General features: G+C 41.6%; 1 protein-coding gene across 3 annotated transcripts in view; it reads right to left on the bottom strand.

The window, feature by feature from the left end:
• The window catches only part of c36h19orf44 (chromosome 36 C19orf44 homolog), a 46,910-nt gene that overhangs the window by 439 nt on the left and 24,424 nt on the right, over nt 1-22,047 (bottom strand). For all 3 annotated transcript variants that reach the window (XM_068016640.1, XM_068016639.1, XM_068016641.1), the window contains exons 5-8: nt 21,211-21,293; nt 19,007-19,589; nt 3,661-3,756; nt 1,528-1,694 (exon numbers count right to left, since the gene is read on the bottom strand). In XM_068016640.1, the coding sequence (XP_067872741.1) occupies nt 1,528-1,694; nt 3,661-3,756; nt 19,007-19,589; nt 21,211-21,293 (929 nt within the window). The remainder of the gene's footprint in view (nt 1-1,527; nt 1,695-3,660; nt 3,757-19,006; nt 19,590-21,210; nt 21,294-22,047) is intronic.

The raw sequence follows: 22,047 nt of genomic DNA, 5'->3' as shown, positions 1-22,047 counted from the left end.
TTGAACTCATTTGTACCAATACTTGAAATTGGTAGCGCTCTCATCTCTGAGTCAGAAGGTTGTGGGTTGAAGTCCCATCCCAGAGACTTGAGCACAAAGTCAGGGCTGGCACTCCAGTGCAGGTGCCGTCTTTCAGACAAGACATTAAACTGAGGCTCCCTCTACCGTCTCTGGTCGATCCAAAATACCCCATGTCACTATTTTGAAGAATAGCAGGGGAGTTACCCCTGTTATCCTGGTCAATATTTATCCCTGGTCATTATCTCATAGCTGTTTGTGGACCTTGCTGTGGTCAAATTGGCTTTCACATTTCCTACAGTACAACAGTGACTACACCGCAAAAATACTTCATTGGCTGTAAAGTGTTTTGGAACATCCTGTAAGTCATAAAAGGTGCAATATAAATGCAAGACTTTCTTTCAGTCTTCCTGCCAATCTCTGCATGTCAGCCTTCCCACTGAGGGATGCCTTGCAAACCAGCTTCATAATCGGTTGCCTAGATCCCACACTTCGGAATGTCCTTTTTACACCTCTCCACCCCACCCCACCTCCCCTCCTTCTTTAACGCCCTTCTTAAAACCCACCTCTTCAATATTTCCTTTTGACGCTGTGTATATTTTGATTACTGCTCTGAAGTGCTTTGGATGGTTTTCTATGTTGAAAGCGCTTTATAAATGCAAGTCATTGTCTTGGATTTTGTGATCAGCAGCAAAGCAATGACCCTAGCCTCTGACCTCAAAGATCTAGCGATCTCCGAGGCATTTTTTTCTCCTTTCCTGTTTAAATCTAGCACCAAGTCAAGGGGATGTCTTGAGCATGCAGCAGCAGTGATTTAGCAAGCAGGAAAACAGCCAATCACATTGAAATATTTGCACACAGCAAACCAGGAAGTCAAAAATATCCTTCATTTTTTATTTAAATTTTCAGATACAAAATAAATGATTATGATTGGATTAAGATAGATGCTAAAACAAAAGGAAAACAAACTTTTTTTAAAAATGTACAGAATGGAGAAATTTTACATTCCACAAACAAGCTTTTCAGGGCCAATGAGGGCGTTTAGCAGTAATTATGAAGTTAGTATGCCATTAAAAACTTAATTACACCTCATTCAACAAGGTGTAACTTTTTCAAGAGTTTTTACAGCAAGATTAATAGCATAGGAGTGGAAGTTCTGATCAATTCAATTGATTTCCTATGGATTGCAGTCTGTGAGTGCTTCAACAGCACGCCATTTGGAGAAGTATAGAATCACTAACAGCATCTTCTGGATTCCCACTTTATTCTGCACATATGCAGACTCCAAAGGATGTTGTCAGTTTCAGTGGAGCAATGATGACGAATGCAGACACAGTTTTGCTGTCTTCGCCACTGAAAAATCTGTGCTATTGTTATCAACTTGAAATGACTGAACAATGTGTGTGTCCTGCCCTTCCCTTCAAAGGATGAGGGCGCCAAGCAGCACTGGCTAGGGGGGAGCAGACTGTAAAGTCTCACTGTACACAAAGGGATTGACTGCTCAGTTACCTCTTTAGTTTCTTCCAAAGTTGTGTAACGGTAGTTGTCCTGTTCTATTGAGGCCATGACAGATAAGTAGAGATGTCGACTGACTTGTACAAACTGGCGGATCAGAGTGAGCTGCTGTTTTAGCATGTCATTCAGAGCAAAGGTGGCAGGATTGTATGCAGTCAGTGCTATGGATTAGACAAGCAGAGGAGAAAATGAGTAGCACACTGCAATGCAACAGAATGATCTATAATCACAACACTCACCTCAAGATAGGCAAGTTTCATTTATTGCACAACAAATTTTATTGTATTTTTCCATACAACTATGTGCTTATTTAAGACACAAGATGACAGGACAGAAGCATGTAATGCTCCTCTCTCCTACATCACCCCTACATCCACTGGCAGGCTGAGGTCAGGAGTGGTCTGGATCTGATTAATGCAGAAATTTCATCATGTTGCTTTAACAAGATAGGCTGAAATTAAGAGACATTATCTGGGTGACAGGGGCCTCGGCCAGAGCTGGCAAGCAAGCCACACACGTTTGCTTGGCGTGTTCCCCATGCAGTGACAGGCCCATCTGTCGCTGGGCTAACACTGGTGGAGGCGGAATGAGGCATTTAATTGGGCATTAATTGCCCACTTATGGGCCTCAATTGGCAGCGGGGTGGGAAGGGCATCCACAGGGCCTTCCCGCCCTGGAATTAATTTGGTAGAAGTGGGAAGGTAGTGGGGCTCACCCCCTCCTCACCCCCCATCACCATCACGCCCAATTATATGCCCGCCCCACCTCCAAAGTCACTGTGGGGGAGAGCATAAAACTCCCCCCTCTGTTCCCAGCACCAAGTCTTGCTCCAGTGCAGGAGTGCAGATTGGAGGATGGGTGCCCGATTTGCAGTGCGTTTGACTAGAATTAATGACTTGACAATCAAAGTACCAGTAATGAGCCACACTGATAATCCAACCTCAATTCTCTAGTCCCTGATGAGTCAAAAGCAGATCACAGAATTTCAGATTCATATCTCAACTTCAGCAACTGCCCCCACTTCCAAATTTATTTACCACACTATCCATCCTAATAGTTTGACAGGATTGCTGATTAACACTTTTCTAATACCTCAGCCATGGCATAGAGAAATTTCAGTCATTTTTGATTTAATAGCTACTCGAGTACAAACTATACAAACAGTTGGAATCAAAAGTCCAAACTATAGTTTCCCCACTGACAGGTGTACATGCTGCACAGTACAGAGTCACATTTAATTGCAATCTCTGGTGTCTCCACTCAAAAGCTGGTCTTGAAGAGCAGAGCAGTCTTTGCAAAGTCAGCTAATATCACCACAAACAGTAGGTCATCCATCCGTGTGGTTTGTGGGACTGTTACTGAATTCACCTACATAACAACAGTGACTGCACTTCAAAGTAATTCATTGTAAGTGCTTTAAGATATTCTGAGACACATAATAAGGTGCTATATAAATGCAAATCCTTTATTTTCTTTGACAGGCTTAGGACTCCCATGTAACTTCACCATTGAAAAATCTAGGCAAACTGCCCCAAGAGCTTCAAAGTGAAAATATTATCCCTAAATTTCAAAAGGAAGAAAATACAGGTTAAAGTCAAGCCCTTTTGTAAGCTGGTCTTCAATACTGAAATAAAACCTAAAGGCTATAAACAGACTGTCAAGTCTCTTGTAATATTCCCAGAGAAGACTTTTATCCCATCAGTCTGGTCTGCACTTAATCTTGATCCCAGTCCCAGCATATTTTTTAGAGTCAATGTTTTCAATGAGTACAGTTTTAAACTGAATTTAATGTTTTGTGTATCATTAATTCTACTTGACTTCACGTTACTCAGGTCCTTGTCCCTTAGTCCTATATGAAACCTTATCGTGATGTATCCATAAGCTTAAACTCAGATCTTGCATAACAATTCATTCCATCCCACATCCTCCATATTGATTCCAGGACAGAGACTGCTGTTTTCCCTTAGTTTCAGCTCATTATCCGAGGTCCAGAACCTGCTAAATATTGCGCAGTAGTTTCACACCTCTTGCTTCCCTCAGCACCTCATATTCCCATTCCAGTATGGATCTGCCAGAGGCTGCACTTAAACCTCCATCGTCTTGATAAGCAAAATGCTAAATGTTTACCTTCCATTGTTTCAGGACTGACAACATGACTGGCAATGGGTGTGGGATCGACATATGCAGCTCCAAGAGATGCTCCGAGTACTGCCACACCTTCCTCTGTGGAAACAGTAAGGAATGTTTATTGTTTTGTGACAGTGAACAACCTAACCAACAGCTGCATTCAACACACAGGCATTGGTTGTTCCATGCAGAAGTGAATTTAGTTGCAAATGAGTTGTTTAAATACAACTATAAAGGGATTAATCAAGTACTTGACCAATTCTCAACTAATGAACTTTGCAAAGAAACCAAGGATGAGAACTGGTAGCATTATCCTTCAAGCTTTCTGACTTAGCCAATAGCATTTTGAAATCCCGTAATATTGAGTCCATTACTTGGCAGATTATTGCAGTTTTAGCAAATAATTCTTTATTAAAAATTGTTTTAAATTTACCAATCACATTTAAATTTATGTCCTATTCGTCTGACTCAGGAAGTAATATTCTGGATTCACCTCATCCAAACCATTTAATACTTCATACACTTCAAATAATTCATCCTTAACCTTCTTTCTCAACTGTTATGCTTTGCTAAGTTTTCCTCATAATTCTGATCCTTTCCACTGGGATTATCCTTGTTGCTTTTTCTCTGCACCCTCTCCAGTGTATCTATGTATGTTCCTTTAGAAACATGACAACCAAATCCTGTCCACCATCCTGCAAGTGTGCCTGCCCAGTGAATGCTAAACCTCAGTATGACCACTGTAGATTTAAATACAGCATCATCCTTCTGGAATTGTAACTAGACATTTATTTTCCTTTGCGATTATTCCTCCACAGTGACTCAACATTGCAAGTGGTGAGACTACAGTCTTCCAGCTTCCATGTCCATTTGAATTCAATAGCAGTCCAGATCATATCCAGAAACAGCAATTTACTTATCTTATTCATCTTCCCAGCTAATCCTTTACAAATTGAAATCTTCCCCACCACAATTGTATTTTTTTCCTTTTTCTTTTGATTACACCTCTGAATCACCTTGCTATGTTCTTCTATGTTGAAGGTACTATATAATGCAAGTTGTTGTTGATCCTTACACATTTTCCTGATTTGAGCATTAATAACCCGACCTGTGCTGGATCTGGTAGCCATTAATAGACACCCAGTACTATTTTCCCTTCCTTTTTGATGTTCAATCTGATGCACAGATCTTCAGATCTCCTGTACCAATGGAGTTTTTGAAAGAGGCCTGGAAATGACCGTAGTCTTGCCACTTTCAATATTGAGATGCTGGTATTTGGATATGATATGAACCGCTATTGAAATCAAATGGATATGGAAGCTGCAAGAATTGGGGGGGGGGGGGGGGAGAAAAGCACTAAATTCACTGTCCTGCAATGGCTAGAAAATGGTGGATGCAATTAAAGCCTAGCCAAGAACAACCACAATATGGTGAAATTTAAGATTTACAATAGAAAGAGAGAAAAATACAACTACCATGTTTAACTTCAGGAAGGAAGAGTCTGAAGTAATGAGGAAGGAACCAAAAATGATGTATTTACATTCATTGTTAGGCAGAATAGATATAGGGAGTAAATAGCATGTATTCAGAGGCATAATTAGGGAACTGCAGAACAGAAATAAAAATAAGAAATGCTGGAACCACTCAGCAGGTCTGGCAGCATCTGTGGAAAGAGAAGCAGAGTTAACGTTTCGGGTCAGTGACCCTTCTTCGGTACTGACAAATGTTAAAAATGTCACAGGTTATAAGCAAGTGAGGTGGGGGTGGGGCAAGAGTTAACAAAGGAGAAGGTGTAGATTGCACAAGGCCACATAGCTGACCAAAAGTTCATGGAGCAAAGGCAAACAATATGTTAATAGTGTGTTGAAAGACAAAGCATTAGTACAGAAAAGGTGTTAACGGACTGAATATTGAACAGCAGCAAGTGCAAACATGAAAAAAAACAGTGGGTAAGCAAACTGAACAAACTAAGATGAAATGAAATAAATGCAAAAAAAAGGGGTTGTAAAAAATGTAAAAAAGAAAAAAGAGAAAACAACTAAAAATGAAAGTAAAATGGGGGGCTGTCATGCTCTGAAATTATTGAACTCAATGTTCAGTCCGGCAGGCTGTAGTGTGCCTAATCGGTAGATGAGATGCTGTTCCTCGAGCTTGCGTTGATGAACAGAACTGCAGAACAGACATGTTTCATCAGGTAATGTGCTGTAGAGCAGACAGGAAACCAAGGTGGACCACCAGGGAAGTAATAAGGGGAATATGGTAGGGGAATATGGTGGAGGAATGATTAAAGGTAGGGCTTGGTGCAGGAAACAGTTGAAAAAGGTGAAGAAATTGATTGAGACCAAAAAACACAATGATATTAGGATTAGTGAATGTAGCAATGTCAAAGATTTATGTAAATACATTTAGGGCGAACAAATGACAAAGGAAATAGTGGGATCTCCTAGGTAGCTGAAGACATAGCTACCAATGGTGGGGCGAAGTGGGTGGATGCACAAAAGGGTGCAGCCAGAGGAACAGAGAGTTTGGGGGCAAGATAGTACGGCTGGAGGAGGTTACAGAGATGGGGAGGATGAATGTTAGGGTCTGAAGTTCCATTAACAGATAATAAATACCTGGTAGTTCAAGATAATAGGGTGTACAGGTATTGGGTGTTAATTAGTTAATTGTATTCAAGTGTGTATATATAAGGAAGAGCCAGCCAGCACTGGTTGGTGTTGTTGTTTGGAGAGCAGAAGTAAGCTCTGTGGCAAGCAATAAACAATCTCCACCAAAGCATCCTAGTCTCAGTGTCTTCTTCACAAACAGGCTTGGAGATTTCTCTAACATTGGTGGCAGAGAATGGTTGCGTAAAAGTGAAGATTGGAGACTAAAATTTGTTTTCAGACAGGAGATTAAAATTGGAGTTTTTTTTTGAGAAAGCTGTATTTGGAGTATTTCTTTTGAAGAAAGATGACTGAACCAAGTGTAAGGTGTCGGGATATGATTTTCCACCGCTGCCTTGTGAAGCTGAACCTTACGATCAATGGAAGAATGAAGCTGATATATGGACATGGGTTATGTCTTTACCTGAAAGGAAGCAAGGAATGGCCTTTGCACTTTCACTTCCCGCCAGAAACAAGATCAGGGGCAAAGTGTTCTCGGCGCTAGAGGCTCATCATTTGGACGATGGTTCGGACAAACTCTTGAAGTATATGGATAAAATTTACATGAAAGATGACTTATTGAGTGCCTATGAGGCGTGGTCGGACTTTGATAAATTTAGAAAAATGGATAGTTCTTCCATAGAAGTATTATGGAGTTTAACCGACTATATGCAAGGTTGCAGCGATTCTACTTGAAAATTCGTAGATCAGTACTTGCCTTCAAATTGTTGGATTGTGCTAGGATATCGAACATGGATAGGCTCTTGGTATTAACCGGGAGTTAGATTCAATGAAAAGGATATGCTGTTTAATCAGATGTCTGAAGCCCTAAAAAATTTTTTGGGAAAACATTCCTTTCCGGCTGCTTTCATGGCGCAGATGGGCTCTTTAGCGGTGACACCAAAGGTGGAGGATACAATGCTAGCAGCATTTCGAGGCCACTCAATACGGGGCCCAGACATCAGTACAAAAGGAGAAACACACACAAAACGAATAAGGATAGAGATCCTTTTGGCAGCTATAACAGACGGCAGGAATTGAGTAATTATGTCAGAAGGATGAACCCCAGGAATAACCAAGGGATGGTCAACAGGTGTTTCCAATGTGACTCAAAGTATCACTATGCGTTGCATTGTCCAAAAAGGAATAACAGGGTTTTTGAGATGTCACATGACGTGGAAGGCGAAGATGACGCTACTGATCAATCAGCAGGAATTGTACTGGTCACGAGAAGCTTCAGTCTGGTAATGAATGTCCTAGTTGCAGATTCATTCAATTGCGCAGTACTGGACAGTGGGTGTATGTCCACAGTAGGTGGAGTGGACTGGTTAAGGTGTTACATGAATTCTTTAAGTAAGAAAGACTGAAATAAAGTCAAAGAATACAACAGTTCTACCTGTTTCAGTTTTGGAGATGACAACACGTTGAAATCACTAAAAAGAGTGGTAATTCTGTACAAAATAGTAGGGGTAAAACACTTTATTAGTACGGATATAATATCCAGTGATATATCTTTGCTGTTAAGTAAACCGTCTATGAAAATGGCTCGGATGAAATTAGATAAGGAACATGATAAGGTGATCAGCCATGGATGGTTCTTCCATAAAAGTATTATGGAGTTTAACCGACTATATGCAAGGTTGCAGCGATTCTACTTGGAAATTCCTAGATCAGTTCTTGCCTTCAAATTGTTGGATTGTGCTAGGATATCGAACATGGATAGGCTCTTGGTATTAACCGGGAGTTAGATTCAATGAAAAGGATATGCTGTTTAATCAGATGTCTGACGATCAGCCATGATCGTATTGAATGGCGGAGCAGGCTCGAAGGGCTGAATGGCCTACTCCTGCTCCTATTTTTCTATGCTTCTATGATTGTCTTTGTCTTTGGAAAATCTGTAGCTTTGCGGTTTACACAGTTGGGACATTATTGTATTCCTTTAGCGAGACCTAACATCTCTAAGCAGGATGTTAAAGAAGTATTAATGGCATCCGGGGATAGGGTTTTAAAGGAAAAAAGGCAAATTATTTCAAAACTACATCGACAGTTTGCACATCCATCTTGTCATAGGTTGAAGATTCTGTTAAAAGATGCAGGGGTAATAGATGATGACTACATTAAACTTATCGAAGATATCAGTGGAAAATATGATACCTGTTAAAAAAAAAACAGGAGGACACCATCGCGACGCATAGTGAGTATCCCATTAGCAAGGGACTTAAATGAAACCGTAGAGATGGAATTGAAGGTATGGGATCAAGAAAAAAAAATTTATTCTACACTTTATAAACGTGGCGACTAGACTCAGTCTGTTGACGGTAATTTATAGTAACGATAAAAAAGTAATAGTGGACAAGATAATGGAAAGGTGGATAGGAACAGGATTGGGAGCACTGGCTAGGTTTCTAAGTGACAATGGAGAAGAATTTGCCAATGATGAGTTCAGAAGTATGTGTGAAAATATGAATATTGTAGCAATGCACATGGCAGCTGAAAGTCCTTTTAATAGTGGGATTTGTGAGAGAAATCATGCCGTGATTGACTAAATGCTCTTAAAAATTTAAGCAGATCAGCCAAATTGTAAATTGACTATTGCTCTGGGGTGGGCAGTACAGGCAAAAATCACGCTACAAATAGTTGGAGGCAATAGCCCATGTCAATTAGTTTATGGCAGGAATCCGAAAATACCTTTGGTAATGTGGGATCATCCCCCGGCTTTAGAGGGACTACAATTAGTTCAATTTTTGCAGAACATTTGAATGCCATGCATGCAGGGAGAAGAGCATTTATTAAGGCAGAGGTTTCAGAAAAATTCAAGAGAGCTTTGAGGTATTGGATCAGGCCATCAGAAAAGAATTTTAATACCGGGGATATGGTGTATTAGAAGAGAAGGGCAGAAAGAATGGAGAGGCCCAAGAAAAGTTATATGCACTGATGGCAAAACGATGATTTTGCAATATGGCAACCAAACCATTAGAGTACATTCCTCACGGCTTATTAGCACTAATTATACATTGACAGAATTTGAATAAATGATGGACACTGATACACCATGTACTTTGCATGCACACATGTTGGACCTTTGCGAGCAACAGATTGTGGCAGATAATAGGCTGACTGAGAATGGACCAAGTGATAGTGAAAATCAAGATAAGGCCATTTATCCCAAAGGTCAACTACTGAAAGTTGGGACTAGAGTGACATATATGCCAGAAGGGACTAGTGAATGGAGGGAAACCACCATTATAGGAAGGGCAGAAAAGGCCACAGGGGAATACAAACATTGGCTGAATGTGCAAGACAAGGGACAGGATATCAGATCTATAGATTGGCAGAAGGAAGTGAAAATATGGAAGGCCAGAAAACTAGATAGTGTTCAGACAGTGGGCCTGAAGATGATCATAGTCCAAAGAAAAGGTCACAAACTTGTGATAGGAAGTCTGGTTGTAGGAGGGACAGGTCGAGTAGTAGTAGTTCAAAAAGAGATAGGAACTCTAGTAGGGGATGTGGTTTCACTAGAGCAAGGACTAGAGAGCAGGCAAGGGGCGCCACAAGAAGTAGGAGCCCTTATGATAGAGAAGCTCTAGTGGCTACTAACAAATTAGATGGTAAATTGATAAAGGATGCCAAGCAAAAAGAGCTTGACAGTTGAAGAAAGTTTGGTGTATACCCGGAGGTGGCAGATAGATGACAGCCAGCATTGTCCCATAGTTGGCTCAGTACAGAGAAAGTACTTCCCGATGGTACGTATAAAGCAAAGGCCAGACTTGTTCCCTCGGGGATTTGAGGAACGACTAGTCAACCAGGAAGTTAGAGTGGACTTCCCAACAGCAGGAAAAGCAAGTTAGAGGATTTTCCTAGCCCTTTACGTGACACACTCATGGCAAAGCAGCATTTTTGCAAGAGGAGAAATTTCAAAGGGAAATATTTTTAAAGCCACCAAAAGAAGCTGGAGTCATAGAAGGGAAATTATAGAAGCTAAACAAGTGTGTTTATGGACTAAATGATGTATACAGGGTGTGGTATTTTTCAATTAGGTCCGTCCTACTAAAAGCTGGTTGTATTCAACTAAAGGTGGATCTGACAATGTTTTATTGGTACTATGAAGAAAAACGAGCTGGCATTTTCTTGATGCATGTGGACAATTTTCTGTGGGGAGGATCTGAGGCATTTGAGAAATTTGTGGTAGATAAAGTTATTCAGGAATTTAAAATTGGAAGTCAGGCTTCCGGAGCTTTTAAATATATAGGGTTGAATATTAAGCAGACTAAGTTGGGGGTAACCCTAAATCAACAGTCTTACCTAGAGAATGTTAATAGGATCCCAGTAAATCAGGCCAGATCCTCATAAAAGGAAGACTCTGCAACCAAGAAAGAAGTAGACCAGTTAAGAAGCTTAATCAGGCAGTTGAACTGGTTGTACACACAAACTAGGCCGGATGCTTGCTATGATGTATTAGAATTGAGCACCATGCTGAAACATGCTACTGTTGGGGATGTGCTGAAAGCAAATGAGACATTGAAGAGATTGAGTTTTGACAAATGTGCACTCAAATTTCCAGCACCGGGTGACCCAGAAGAGATGAAATTAGTCATTTTTATTTATGCCTCACGCGCTAATCTTCCCGATGGTTATTCGAGCACAGCAGGGTTCATTATATTTTTGGTGGGAAGAAATGATAAATGTTGTCCATTAGCCTGGGAATCGAGGAAAATAAAGAGGATAGTTAAAAGCAGCTTAGCGTCTGAGACACTTGCACTGAGAAACTATTGATATGGGTATTCATCGAATACTTTAAAGGAACTCTTGTAAAAGGGGCAATCGGAGAAGAGATTTCCTATAGAATGCTATACAGATAACCATTCCCTCTGGGACAATGTCCATTTGACAAAAAGTGTAGCAGAAAAGAGGTTAAGGATGTTGGAAAGAAAAGAATTTCCAAAATAAAATGGGTTGATGCAAGTCATCAGTTGTCAGATCATTTTACAAAGAGAGGTGCTTGTTTGAAAAAATTGTTGGAGGTCCTCGAAGAGGGCTGTATTGTGTTATGATAAGTTAGGAAAACATGGAAAAAATGTTTACAATAAGATCGCTTTTTCTTTAAACAAGTTTTTTTTTAAAGAGGGGAATATACAGCATGTTAATGGCTGGTGTTGTTGAAAGTTAATAAATAATGTAAAGAAAAATGTGTCATTATTTGTTTTTATTTCTTTTTCTTTTATGTATTATACAATACATATAAAAGAAAAAAAGGGGAATCTTTTAGGGTCTCAAGTTCTGTTATTGAATGATAAATACCTGGTAGTTCAGGATAATAGGGTGAACAGGTGTTGGGTGTCAATTAGTTAATTGTATTCAAGTGTGTATATACAAAGAGACAGCCAGCACTGGCTGGTGATGTTGTTTAGAGAGCAGAAGTAAGCTCTGTGACAAGGAATACACAATCTACACCAAAGCATCCTAGTCTCATTATCATCTTCACAAACAAGCCTGGAGATTTCTCTAACAATGAGTTCATAAAGTGATTTAAATTGAAACTTTTGGGGGACTGGGTGCCAATGCAGGTCAGCAAGTTTAGAGTGATAGGTGAGTAGAACTTGGTTTGGGATAGGATTTTTTAAAATGTGGGTGTCACTTACAAAACACACTTATTGCCCATCCCTAACTGCCCTTGAGAAGGTGTGTTGAGCTACCGCCTTATACCGCTGCAGTCCATGTGAAGGTGCACCCACAGTGCTATTAGGTGGGGGGGGAGGCAGTGTTCTGGGGTTTTGACTCAGTCACGGTGAAGGAGCAGTGATATATGTCCAAGTAAGGACAGTGTAAAACTTGGAGGGGTACTTGAAGGAGATGGTGTTCTCATGTGCCTGCTGTCTTTGTCCTTCTAGGACAAGTTGTGGATTTGGGAGATGCTGTTGAAGAAGCCTTGGTGAAATGCTACAGTGCCTTTTGTAGACGGTACACACTGCTGCCACTGCGTCCCAGTGGTGGAGAGAGTTACTGTTTAAGGTGGTAGATGGGGTGCCAATCAAGCAGGCTGCTTTGTTGAGCTTCTTGGGTGCTGTTGGTGCTGCAATCATCCAAGTGAGTGGGGAGTATTCCATTACATTGCTGATTTGTTCCCTGTAGATGGTGGATAGGCTTTGAGGATTCAGGTGGGGAATCACTCGCTGCAGAATATCCCGTTTCGGTCTGCTCTTGTAGCCACATTATTTATTTGACTGGTCCAGTAAAGTTTCTGGACAGATATGGGTAGTGGAGTTTGAAATGAGCTGAAGTTTTTGGAAGATGTTTGATAGGAAGTTGGCCAGAAGATGGCAAATTATTGACTGGGTTAGGGAATTGGCAAGAGACAGAGAGTAGGGATAATGGGCAGGTAATTTAATTGGCAAGATGTGACTAATGGTGTCCTGCAGAGATCTGTGTTGGGGCCTCAGGGAGGCTGCAGGGAGGATGAGCAAACTTGAGTGCCATTCAAGTGGGGGGAGAAAAGAGAAATGTAGTTGTAGTAGGGGATAGCGTAGTTAGGGGAATAGATACTGTTCTCTGCAGCAACGATAGAGAGTCCCAAAGGCTGTGTTGCCTACCTGGTGCCAAGGTTAAGAACATCTCTTCTGGGCTGGAGGGGAACTTGGAGCGGGAGGGAAAAGATCCAGTTGTCGTAGTCCACGTAGGTACCAACGACATAGGCAAGAAAGAGGTTCTGCTGAGGGACTATGAGCAGCTCGGGGTCAAATTAAAAAGCAGAACCACAAAGGTAATAATCTCCGGATTACTACCTGAGCCACATGCTAATTGGCATAGGGTAAATAAGATTAGAGAGGTAAATGTGTGGCTCAAAGATTGGTGTGGGAGAAATGGCTTCCGATTCATGGGACACTGGCACCAGGACTGGAGAAAGAGAGAGCTGTTCCGTTAGGATGGGCTTCACTTGAACCATGCTGGGACCAGTGTCCTGGCAAATCGTATAACTAAGGTTGTAGATAAGGCTTTAAACTAAATAGTGGGGGGAGGGTTCAATTGAAGGGAAGTTTAAAAAGTCAAATAGTAACGAGAGAGCAGAGGTGCAGGGTAGTGAAGGAACATATATTAGTCAGAGAGTGACAGGAAAGGACAGAGAATACAAGCACAAGAGTACAGCAGAAATTAGAAGCAAGTAGGTAAAAATGGTAAAAAGTCAAAGCTTAAGGCTCTTTATCTGAACGCACGTAGCATTTGTAATAAGATAGACGAGCTGACGGCACAGATAGAAATAAATGAATGATTTGAGAGCTATCACTGAGACGTGGTTGCAGGATGACCAGGACTGGAATCTAAATGTTCAAAGATATTCAACATTCCACAAGAATAGGCAGAAAGGAAAAGCAGGTGGGCTAGCTTTGCTATTAAAGGAAGGGATCGGTGCAGTTGTGAGTAATGATATAGGTGTAATAGATCGTGATGTAGAATCAGTTTGGGTGGAAATAAGGAATAGCAAGGGAAAGAACTCACGGGTGGGAGTGGTCTATAGGCCCCCGAGGAGTTGGCCCTCTGTCGGACAAGATATTAATCAGGAAATAATGGAGGCGTGTAAGAAGGGCACTGCAATTATCATGGGTGATTTTAATCTGCATATAGACTGGACAAATCAAATTGGCAAGGGTAGCATGGAAGATGAATTTGTAGAGTGCCTCAGGGATTGTTACTTAGAGCAATATGTTGCAGAACCTACCAGGGAACAGGCTATTTTAGATTTGGTATAGTGTAATGAGGTAGGATTAATAAGAGATCTCAAAGTTAAGGATCCTTTAGGGGGAAGCGATCATAACATGGTAGAATTTCAAATTCAGTTTGAGGGTGAGCAACTCGGGTCTCAAACCAGTGTCTTCAACTTAAACAAGGGCAATTACAGAGGTATGAAGGAAGAGTTGTCTAAAGTGGGCTGGGAAAATAGACTACAAGGGACATCAGTAGATGAGCAGTGGCAGACTTTTAAGTGGATATTTCGTAACACGCAGCAAACATTTATTCCAGTCAGAAGGAAGGACTCGAAGAGAACGATGAACCATCCATGGATAAAAAAGGAAGTTAAGGAGAGTATCAAATCCAAAGACGTACAATGCGGCGAAAACGAGTGGTAGGCCAGAGGATTGGAAGTTTTTAGAAACCAGCAGCGGATGACTAAAAAACTAATAAAAAGGGAGAAAATTGATTTGAGAGTAAATTGGCAAGAAATATAAAAACAAACAGTAAGAGCTTCTATGGGTATATTAAAAGGAAGAGAGTAGCTAAAGTAAGTGTGGGACCCTTGGAGGATGAGAATGAGGAATTAATAACAGGGAAATGGCAGATAATTTAAACCAATATTTTGCATCAGTCTTCAAGGTGGAGGACACTATAAACATCGCAACAATAATAGATGAGCAAGGTGTAAATGGGAGGGAGGAACTTGTAACAATCACTATCACGAGGGAAAAGGTGCTGGACAAATTGATGGGACTAAAGGCAGACAAGTCGCCAGGACCTGATGGCCTGCACCCAAGGGTTTTAAAAGAAGTGGCTGCAGAGATAGTGGAGGCATTGGTCATAATATACCAAAACTCATTGGATTCCGGTAGGGTACCAGCGGATTGGAAAACCATTAATATGACACCCCTATTCAAGAAAGGAGGGAGACAGAAAGCAGGAAACTATAGACCAGTTAGCTTAACATCAGTCATTGGGAAAATGCTTGAGTCGATTATTATGGAAGAAATAGCGGGACATTTAGAAAAACATCATGCAATCAAACAGTCAACATGGTTTTACGAAAGGGAAATCATGTTTGACAAATTTGTTAGAGTTCTTTGTGGATATAACAAGCAGAGTGGATAAAGGTGAACCAGTAGATGTTGTGTATTTGGATTTTCAGAAGGCATTTGATAAGGTGCCACATAAAAGGTTATTGCACAAAATAGGAGCTCAGGGTATTGGGGATAACGTGTTGGCATAGATTGAGGATTGGCTAACACACAGAAGGCAGAGAGTCTGGATCAATGGGTCTTTTTCAGGTTGGAAAGCCGTAACTAGTGGGGTGAACAAAGAACAAAGAAAATTACAGCACAGGAACAGGCCCTTCGGCCCTCCAAGCCTACGCCGATCCAAATCCTCTATCTAAACCTGTCGCCACAAGGATCGGTCCTAGGGCCTCCGCTATTTACTATCTACATTAATGACTTAGAGGAAGGGACAGAGTGTAGTGTATCCAAATTTGCTGATGATACAAAAATAGGTGGGAAGGCATGTTGTGATGAGGATACAAAGAATCTGCAAAGGGATATAGATAGGTTAAGTGAGTGGGCAAAAACTTGGCACGTGGTGTTCAATGTGGGAAAGTGTGAGGTAATCCACTTTGGTAGGAAGAATAAAAAGGCAGATTATTATTTAAATGGAGAAAGACTACAAAATACTGCAGTACAGAGGGATCTGGGTGTTCTTGTGCATGAAACACAAAAGGTTAGCATGCAGGTGCAGCAAGTAATTAGGAAGGTAAATGGAATTTTGGCCTTTATTGCTAGGGGGTTAGAGTTTAAAAAATAGGGAAGTCCTGTTGCAACTGTACAGGGTGTTGGTGAGGCCACATCTGGAGTACTGCGTACAGTTTCGGTCCCCGTATTTAAAGAAGGATATACTAGCATTGGAGGCAGTTCAGAAAAGGTTCATGAGGCTGATTCCTGGGATGAAGGGGCTGTCTTAACAAGAACGGCTAAATAGGTTAGGCCTTTATTCATTGGAGTTTAGAAGAACGAGAGGTGATCTTATAGAAACATATAAGATTTTAAGGGGGCTCGACAGGGTAGATGTTGAGAAGATGTTTCCACTAGTGGGGGAATCTCAAACTAGGGGACATAATTACAAAATAAGGGAGCACACATTTAAAACTGAGATGCGAAGGAATTTCTTCTCTGAGTGTGGTGAATCTCTGGAATTCTCTGTCTCAGAGAGTTGTGGAGGCTAGGTCACTAAATGTATTTAAGGAGGAGGTGGATAGATTTTTGAAATCTCAGGGAGTCAAGGGTTAGGCAGAGCAGGCCCAAAAGAGGAGTTGAGGTCTGGGACAGATCAGCCATGATCTTATTGAATGGCGGGGCAGGCTTGAGGGGCTGAATGGCCCACTCCTGCTCCTATTTCTTATGTTCAACTATTCATTGTATTTATTAACAACTTAGAAGATGCAATAGAAAGACACAGTCCAAATTTACTGATGTCACAAAGATAGGCGGCATTGTAAGCAATGTCGACGGAAGCATAAAACTGATAGAATAAATGACTGGGTAAAACTGTGGCAAATGCATTTCAATATAGGCAAATGTGAGGTCATCCACCTCGGAGCTAAAAAGGATAGAACAGGTTACTTTCTAAATGGTGAAAAGCTAGAAACAGTCGAAGTCCAAAGAGACTTGGGGGTGGTGGGGGGTGGCACAGGTACCTAATGCATTAAAATGTCACGAACAAGTACAGAAAATAAATCAAAAAGGCTAACTGAATGCTGGCCATTATGTCTAGATGACGAGAATACACAGACAGAATGACTAATGAGGAAGTGCTGGAAATGGCTGGAGAAAAGAGGAAATAGGGCATAACACAGAGAAAGATACAATATTTTGGTCACATCATTGGAGCAGAAGGAAAGAGCGACAGAAAACGCAGGAGAGGGAAGCAGAGAAGAAAATGGATGATGGATATAATGGATTGGATACAGTTGACCTATGCAGAATGTGTAAGGGCACACTGGACAGACAGAGGTGGGGATCCATGGCAGGAAGAAGATGACACCAATGAACGAACGAATGATTGAAGAATACAAGGGGGTAGAAGTCATGCTTCAGCTCTACAAAGCCCTGGTTAAAGCACACCTGGAGTACTGGCCTTGGAGGGAACAGATAGTGTAGATTTACCAGCATGATACCCGGACTCTAGGAAAAATTCCACAAACTTGAGTTCAATTCCCTGGAATTTAGAAGGTTAAGGGGTGATTTGATCGAAGTTTTCAAGATATTAAGGGGAACAGATAGGGTAGATAGAAAGTACTTCTGCTGGTTGGGGAATCTAGGACCTTTCAGGAGTGAAATTTGGAAACACCTTTACATGCAAAGGGTGATAGAAGTTTGGAACTCTCGGCAAATGGCAATTGATGCTAGATTCATTGTTAATTTTAAATCTGAAATTGATAAGATTTTTGTTAACCAAAGGTATTAAGGGATATGATGCAAAGGCGGGTATATGGAGTTAGGTCGCAGAACAGCCATGATCTCATTGAACGGCAGAGCAGCCTACTCCTGATTTTATGTTCCTAGAAGAGCATCAAAATAGTCAAGACTAGAAGTGTCAAAGAGATGGATGATGTTTTCAACAGTAGATGGGCTGAGGCAGTGATACAGACGGCGATATTACAGAGGTGGAAATCAGCAATCATTGTGATGGAGAGGATACGGGTCGGAAGCTCATTTTACAATCACCAATAGCATGTCAAAGTTGTGATTAGTCTGATTCAGGCTGAGAAAATGGGCAGGGGCTGGAGACCAGCGTTCTGGTGAGTCATATAACTAGGACGGTAGAAAGGACTTTAAACTAAATAGTGGGAGGTCGAGGTATCGCGTGAGGGAAGATGTGGCAAATTAAAGGGAAAGGACAAGGGCAAGAGAGCAAGGTAGCAATAAGAGTAATGATAATCAGAGCATGGCAGTGTATAGTTTTGGTCTCCTTCTGTAAGAAAGGATATAACTGCATTAGAAGCAGTTTACAGAAGGTCACTCGACTGACTCCTGGGATGATGGGTTTATCAATGAGGAAAAGTTGGACAGGTTAGACCTGTATCCATTGCAGTTCAGAAGAATGAGAGATGATCTTATTGAAACATATAAGATCTTGAGGGGACTTGACAGGGTGGATGCTGAGAGGATGTTTCCCTTTATGAGACTAGAACCAGGGACACGGTTTAAAAATAAGGATCTCCCATTTGAGAAGGAGATGAGAATTTTTTTTCTCTCGGAGGGTCCTTAGGCTGTGGAATTCTCTTTGCCAGATAGTAATGGAGGCGGGGTCATTAAATACTTTTAAGGCTGAGTTCGCTAGATTCTTGATTGACAAGGGAGTCAAAGAGTATAGGGGGTAAACAGGAAAGTAGAGTTGAGGCCAGAATCAGACCAGCCATGATCTGATACTCCTGCTCCTAATTCGTATGTTCCCAATATTTAGGGGATGTGCGAGGCAAGTTTTTTTACACAGAGGGTGGTGAGTGCCTGGAACTTACTGCCAGGGGAGGTGGTGGAAGCAGATACGATAGCGACGTTTAAGAGACATCTTGACAAATATATGAATAGGCCTGTTCCTGTGCTGTACTGTTCTTTGTTCTATCCAAGACTGGATGTCAGACTAGCAGTCTGGCAACACAGGCAGTACAGGTATCGAAAGAGATATTGGAGAGATAGAGCTGTGTTTCATCAGAATACACATGGAAACTGACCCCATGTCTGCAGATTATATCACCAATAAGCAGCATGTAGATGAGTAATAGGAGGAGGCTCTTAGTAGCATATTACGCTCCAGGGTTATTGATTTTGACACACCTTTAACAGCAATCCCTGCCTACTCAACTTCTTCATTGAGAGGAACTGGGGGAAGGAGAACGATTGAAGGAGGGGAACAAATCTGAAAATTAATATTAAAATTCATAAATTAACCTCTGGGCCAGGTGTAGGTAAATCCAGATGGCTGTGTCTGTATTGCTGTATCTTTTACAGTCACTTTAGTCAGTCCTGACACTTTCTTCCTTCTCACTGAAGAGGGAGATTCAGTGCTTGTTGCTGACTTCGACTGGTCTGGAGTTGAAGTCGAGGAAGTTGAATGGAAAGTGCTGTTGTCAGAGTAATCTGTTTTTAACTCCTCCTTAGATGACCGCTCAGCACACGATTCGTTCTGATCCATTTTTACTGAAGACACTTCAGAGTCAGAATTTTCAAAGTCCTCTGAGTATTCGGAACACAGAGTGCTCTCATCGTCCCTTTTTAATCGCTCATGCCGCTTCTCTGGAAAGTTCTTTTCCTTCCTTGACAGGTTAGAATCGCCATTTAAGTGTTCGGAGATTTCACTTCCATTTATCGCACTTTCTGTCTGGATCTCACTTTCCAAGTCACTCTTTTCTTTCTCTCTTGAAGGTTTAATAGGTCGGGTATGTGGACTGACTAGGTTATTTGCCATATGTAGCCCTGAGGTGTGAAAAGCGGATCGTGTGCTCTGGTCATCAGAGGGTTGGCTCTCTTCATTCTTAAAAAAAAAATCATCCACAGACTGAATCCTTGGAAAACATTGTGTGACATCAAAGCACAAGTAAATAACTAGCAATATAAAAAGTTACATTACTCTAGTTTACCAATCCCTTCCTTAGCTTAACATGTACTATAGATCCCTAAAAACTCGGTGGGTAGTCCAGTACCTAGAGTGCAACTCAGCACGCAGACCAGGAAGCTCTAGGTCATGATTACCATGTGTGTCGTCAGCTGAGCATTATAATTGGCCTCAGTGCCCCTGGGCTGGGGAGGAAGTTTAAAAAAAAAATCAGCCAGGTCTCCTACTCCTGATTCATATCACGAGTGCATATCAATTGCTCTGCAATAGCAGCTTGTCATATAAATAAAATACTCAGTCCACTGAATATCGTGCAATGCAGTTACATTGACATCTGGATGGTTAAGATTTCCAGGCGCTTACCAGGTATTTCTCTTGAGCTCAGTGCCAAGGATCATGTAAGCAATCCATATCTCCCTACAAACTGGAATATGATTATATCTGGTAATATAGTGTTGCCCAGGGTAGAACTGAACATCCTTGTTGCTGCAATATGACCACTGCAAATGACAAGTGTTCTTTTAACAATGGAAACGTAATCACTGTCAGACTGTGTATCCTAGGCCATAAACTACCAACCAGCTTTATATTAGAAGTAAACAGTAGTAAATACCAACGTGACAGATTTAATTACTTTTAACTTGCAGCTCCTCAGTTCACAAAATAATGAAGGACAGCATGCATCACTAATTCAGCTAACAGCACAGAACTTGGACCAATGTCCCCAACACAAAACTGACATAGAAAGTTCAGATTACCCACATGTTCCTTTCCATGTCGATGGAACTGGAATAATTGCTGAACTGAACAAATATGTTCTGTGCTTAAGCAAGGATCTGTCAATCAACCCCACTCCTGAGATAGCTGACAGGTTAATTGTGATGTTAATTACAACAGATTGCAAAATTGCCCAGCACGTCCAGCTGCTCACTCGCAGGTAATTTCCAGAAAACATACTACAGAGCTATGGGGAAGAGCAGGGGAGTGGGATTGATTGGATAGCTGCTTTAAGGAGATGGCCCAGCACGATGGGCCGAATGGCCTTCTTTTGTGCTGCATCATTCTATGATTCTATACATATTGCATTGTGTGTCAGTACACTGTATCGCAGCTATAATTGGATTTTCCATGTACCCGCCTCCTTATATTCTCCCTATGTAAAACAACTTCTCTGGGAATATCTAACATGCTCACATCTCTGCCTATGCCATTCTATAGGTATCTCACGAGGTGCATGAGAGAAGGCCTGGAAAGAAACTAACCAGACTAGAAAGTTAGCAGTGTACAATGTGTACCTGCCCAATAGCCTGAGCGCTGATTCCACCAGGGATTGCTGGGGTCAGCTTTATTGAAATACATTATGGGCAAGCTCCAAAAATACCTTTGATTGGCTGCTCATCCATTTAACGATGGGAAATTGCATGCTGCTGCAAAGTTTAAAATCCTGCAACAACTTATTGGGGTCAGCACTACACCAGATCATTGACAAAACAGGGTGCAATATTTAAACTAAACAACATAACCTGGACAAACAGCTTACCTTCAGAATTGGTGCTTCTTTTGTAGTTTTCTGTTCTCCAGCTGGAAGCAAATCTTCCAGAGTCAAGATATTTAGCCTGAAGTCTGAATCAGACATGGAATATATGTTAGAAAGTGACACAGTACTTAAATTATAACATTACAATCTGGTTATAAAGAGCACTGCCCTATTTAACAGCAGCTACTGAAAATGTGGGGCAGTATTTAACTGACCCTGTAGTAGCAGGAATGGAGGTGGGGTGGCCGATAAAATGGCGTGGGCCCGTGTCGGGACGGTTCCCTGACAAGGTTCCACTGTCAACCAATTTTACCAGATGTGGGCAATGGGATGAAACAGCGCCAGACACATCAGCAGTGGGCAGATATTAGGGTCATTAAACAGCTAATTGTCAGTTATTTTCCTTACCTTTTTCCGATTATATCAACAGCCCATGGGATGCAGAGGCTCAGAGTCTCGCCTACTCAAATGAGGCAAGATCTGAGCTGCAGCTGAGTTGTGGAGGGAACTGGCTGCCATACTGTGAAGCTGTCTGCAGGCTGTATCTTCAAGAAGTGATGCCATCAAGTTGGAGGCGCTGCAGAGAGTAGGGCCAAAGTGAAGTGCTGCTAGTGGAAAGGTGTCTCCCAGATCGATAACAGCCACTGGAGGCAGGATAAGGTTCTTGAGGCTCATCGCAATAGATGGTTATGGGATCAATGCTTTCAGAATTTGACCCATCCAGTGAGGAGGAGAGTGGCACAGAGATGGGGATGCAGCCACATGGAGTGCCTATGCAAAGGCCAGGGGAGCTCTGGCGGAGTGAGGAAGCCATTGGACATGGGCGAAGAGGACAGATGG

This window comes from Heterodontus francisci, chromosome 36 (assembly GCF_036365525.1).
Source record: "Heterodontus francisci isolate sHetFra1 chromosome 36, sHetFra1.hap1, whole genome shotgun sequence".
NCBI lineage: Eukaryota > Metazoa > Chordata > Chondrichthyes > Heterodontiformes > Heterodontidae > Heterodontus > Heterodontus francisci.
This window is presented reverse-complemented; position numbering and strand designations above follow the sequence as displayed.